This window comes from Macaca nemestrina, chromosome 10 (genome assembly GCF_043159975.1).
Source record: "Macaca nemestrina isolate mMacNem1 chromosome 10, mMacNem.hap1, whole genome shotgun sequence".
In the NCBI taxonomy this organism is placed as follows: Eukaryota; Metazoa; Chordata; class Mammalia; order Primates; family Cercopithecidae; genus Macaca; species Macaca nemestrina.
Window position 1 is genome coordinate 85,799,104 of NC_092134.1, and position 3,828 is coordinate 85,802,931.

At 58.2% G+C, this 3,828-nt stretch overlaps 1 protein-coding gene across 5 annotated transcripts in view; it reads left to right on the forward strand.

Moving 5' to 3' along the window:
• LOC105470060 (Rap guanine nucleotide exchange factor 3) overlaps positions 1-1,972 on the forward strand; it is a 30,494-nt gene extending 28,522 nt beyond the window's left edge. For all 5 annotated transcript variants that reach the window (XM_071071818.1, XM_011721789.3, XM_071071819.1 and 2 more), the window contains 4 exons: positions 485-549; positions 966-1,020; positions 1,121-1,192; positions 1,530-1,972. In XM_071071818.1, coding sequence (XP_070927919.1) covers positions 485-549; positions 966-1,020; positions 1,121-1,192; positions 1,530-1,648 — 311 coding nt within the window. In that variant the 3' untranslated portion in view covers positions 1,649-1,972. The remainder of the gene's footprint in view (positions 1-484; positions 550-965; positions 1,021-1,120; positions 1,193-1,529) is intronic.
• The last annotated feature ends 1,856 nt before the right edge of the window (positions 1,973-3,828 follow it).

A 3,828-nucleotide genomic window follows, 5' to 3' on the forward strand; every position in this document is an offset into this window, starting at 1 on the left:
CCCCTTCCTGCCTCTGTCCCTCCCTTCTCCCCTTCCTGCCTCTGTCCCCCCATTCCTCCTTCCTGCCTCCATGCCCCCATTACCCCTTCTTGCCTCCATCCCCCATTCCCTGCTTTCTGCCTCCATCCCCTGCTTCCTACCACCATCCCTCCATTCCCCCCTTCTTGCCTCCGTCCCCCATCCCATAGTTATCTGTGTGTGCACTCACACTGTTGGAGAGATTACACCTCAAGTGCTGATGCCTCGGGGAGCGCAGAGATGAATTAGGAGTTCTTAGGCTGGAAGAATTAAGACATCCAGACAAATACGGGCTGCCTTTCAGGGCCTGAGAGATACAAGGAAATGCTGCTGGGGCCTGGAGCGGGCAGAGGCAGGGGCTCTATGGGGTGAGGTAGGCCCAAGGGAGCCGTTATGCCCTTCACCTTTTCTGGGCTACAGAGGGCAGAAGTTTGGGGACCTATGAACAAAACCTGTCTCTTTGCAGACATGACCTTCATTCATGAGGGAAACCACACACTAGTGGAGAACCTCATCAACTTTGAGAAGATGGTGAGTTCAGGGAGCAGGTGTTGACTACTAACATAGGTTGGGGGACATGACTGTGGCCTGGGAAGGGGCAGGGCTTGGAGGCGGCTTAAACTTGTTATGAATAATATGAGGACGAATACTTACTGTGTAATAGCCCCTGCCTTATTCCACTGCAACTGGAAGGTCTGCCAGGGTGCCAGCCTCAGAGATCTCATGATTCAACAAGAGCCCTTCCAGCCCTCTTCTCTCTAAGCCTTTCTCACCTGGCCTCTGCCTCCTGTCCTCTGCCTGGTCCCCTCTGGGGCGAAGTACACATGACCCCAGCTCTTACAGCCCCTTATCCTTGGTTCAGAGGGAGCTTGGCCTCCCTGCTGCTGCACAGGGCAGGACGGGGTTTCTCCCTCAGGCAAGAGCTCACGTCCCGGTGTTGTCCACAGAGAATGATGGCCAGAGCCGCGCGGATGCTGCACCACTGCCGAAGCCACAACCCTGGTGAGAGGGCGGGTCCCCGGGGCGGGCGGTCCCCCACCCTACATCCTCTGTGAAGCTCCAGGGTGGCCCTGACTCCGTGACCCCTCCCCACCCCCCGCAGTGCCTCTCTCACCACTCAGAAGCCGAGTTTCCCATCTCCACGAGGACAGCCAGGTGGCGAGGATTTCCACATGTAAGTGGCTGGCGGTGGGGGGTGGGCGGGGAGGGAGTCCTCATGGTAGTTACTCATGGCTGGCACATCCTGGGCACTTGCCATGTGCCAGACACAGAGCCCGGCCCTTTCATACATGATGCTGATAATGTTCAGACTCTGTGCTCTGAGCCACAGGACTCTTCTGTCCCCTCACCTGTGGGGTGGGCAGGGACAGCAATCTTTAGGAATTGGTGATGGGAAGTGGTTGGTGGGTGGTGGAGAGCAAGAAGGCAGATGTGATATGGCTCCTTGGAGGGGGAAACGTTGAGTTCCACAAAGGGACGTCGGTGCCTCCCTGACCGCTCTCCTCCACCAGGCTCGGAGCAGTCCCTGAGCACCCGGAGTCCAGCCAGCACCTGGGCTTATGTCCAGCAGCTGAAGGTCATCGACAACCAGCGGGAACTCTCCCGCCTCTCCCGAGAGCTGGAGCCATGAGGAGGGGCTGGGACTAGAGCTGGAGCAGGCACTTGTGGTCTGGAAAGCCAGGGCGTGCCGGGCCAAGATACCCACAGGCTGGCCACAGCTGAGCAGGGCTCTCTGTGGAGTGGACTCGAGTCCCTGGAGCAGGCAGCGTGGAGGCAGCCGTCCCCTGTGATGACTGGCGGCTAAGGAGGACCTCGGAGTGGACCCAAGCCGGGAATAAGGAATGACCCAAGGCCAAGGAAAGGGGGACAGAGAGGCCCCAGGAGTGGGTGGAGAGTGGAGTGCGCTGGGATGTTGTGTGCAATAGAGAGCTCTCCACACCAGGTGTTTTCCAGATTCTGTGCCTCTGGCTTTGTTGTCCAGCCTAGCCTGCAGTTTGTTTTCACAGTGGACACAGAGAGAGAGAGGCTGCATGTGTGTACCGTGTGTGGCAAGGGCAGGGCCTTGGCCTGGGGCAGGGGCCCCCTGCTTTCTTTCTACAGCATCTGAGATAAACATCGGGCGGTGGGGCTTGGGGCTGCGAGCCTGTGCAGTGGTCCCTGAGAAGCTTTTTTTTTTTTTTTTTTTTTTGAGACGGAGTCTCGCTGTGTCACCCAGGCTGGAGTGCAGTGGCGCGATCTCGGCTCACTGCAAGCTCCGCCTCCCGGGTTTACGCCATTCTCCCGCCTCAGCCTCCGAGTAGCTGGGACTACAGGCGCCCGCCACCACGTCCGGCTAATTTTTTGTATTTTTAGTAGAGACGGGGTTTCACCATATTAGCCAGGATGGTCTCGATCTCCTGACCTCGTGATCCACCCGCCTCGGCCTCCCAAAGTGCTGGGATTACAGGCTTGAGCCACCGCGCCCGGCCGAGAAGCTTTATTGTTACTATCAACATAGTAGTGTGCTTCAGGCCAGCCTGGAGGGGGCGTGGCAGGGAGGCTGAGGCCCCGCCCTCTGGGAAGGAGCTATGGAGGAGAAGCGGCCCCATGCTGGGCACGGGCCAGGCCGGGTCCAAGATCCTGATGCCACTCAGATGGGCCCCCGGGGCTCTGACCACAGGGCGGGCTGGAGCCTGGAGCCCCTGTCAGCAGCCAGCCAGGGTGACCATAAGCTCCCCATGGTGATCCAATATGACTTTACAGTCCAGATGTAACTGGCAGCTTCCTCCCTACTACAATCCCTGCTGCTCCACACTTGAGCTCATCCTGGCCTGTTGGGTGGTGTTCAGGCTTCTGGGGTCTTCTGGGGGTGGCTTGTGATAGAAACAATGCTGAAGCTTCCATGGAGAGCCCATTGCTTGTTGAGGCCTGACAGACTTCCAGGAAATCAGGGTTTATCATCAGTGTTGAGAATGGTCCCAGCAAGCTCTGGTCACATGAATTCCTCTCTTCCCTTCCCCTTCAGCACTTCCCCTAGGAACCAGCTACTGTGGGACCCCTCCTGCAAGACAGAGCTCACCCAGGAAGCTCCAGGGACTCCACCCTTTTGCCTCACTATTGCCCTGAGTCCTGGCAGCAGGAGGCACTTGTCTGGCCAGAGAGAGACCTCATGGCCCCTGGCATGACCCCTGGCATGACCCCTGAGTAGGTATTGAGGCCGCAGGGTCTTGGGCGTCTGGAGGCAGCTGGTTTGGCCCCTCTGCACTTCAGCTCCATGGCTGTGGATAGACAGGCCCCCTGCTTCCAGAAAGGGTCAGAGCCTTTAGCAGGGAGGCAGCACAGCTGGGCTTAGACCTCAGGTCACTAAGTGAATCTGAGCAAGTCATTGAACAGTTTTCTGCCTTCTCCACCTGTAAGCCAGATATGATAAACGCCATCCCGCACTTAGTGACAAACACATGAAACAGTAGCTCCTGCCTCTGTAGCAGAGGTGACAGCCAAGGGCAGTCCTGTGCTATCTAGGTCTGGTAGCGGGGCAGCCTTGCCTCAGGTGAGGGCTGAGGGAGAGACTGAGGTGGAGCAGATGGCAGTGGTAACCAAACCAGTTCCCTTGCCTTGGGTGGGGACAGAGGAGAAGCACGGAAGCATCCGGAACTAAGCAATCAGGACAGGAGGCTCAAGCCTGGGTGAGTCAGGAGTCCAGGGGCTTTCTTCTCTTCCAACCCACTGTCTGCTGGTGTCTCGGCAAAAGCCAGCCACGGCCCTGCGCCATCCTTCAGACTCCAGGGTGAGCCCAGCCCAGCGACACAACAGAAACCAAGCGCCATGGGG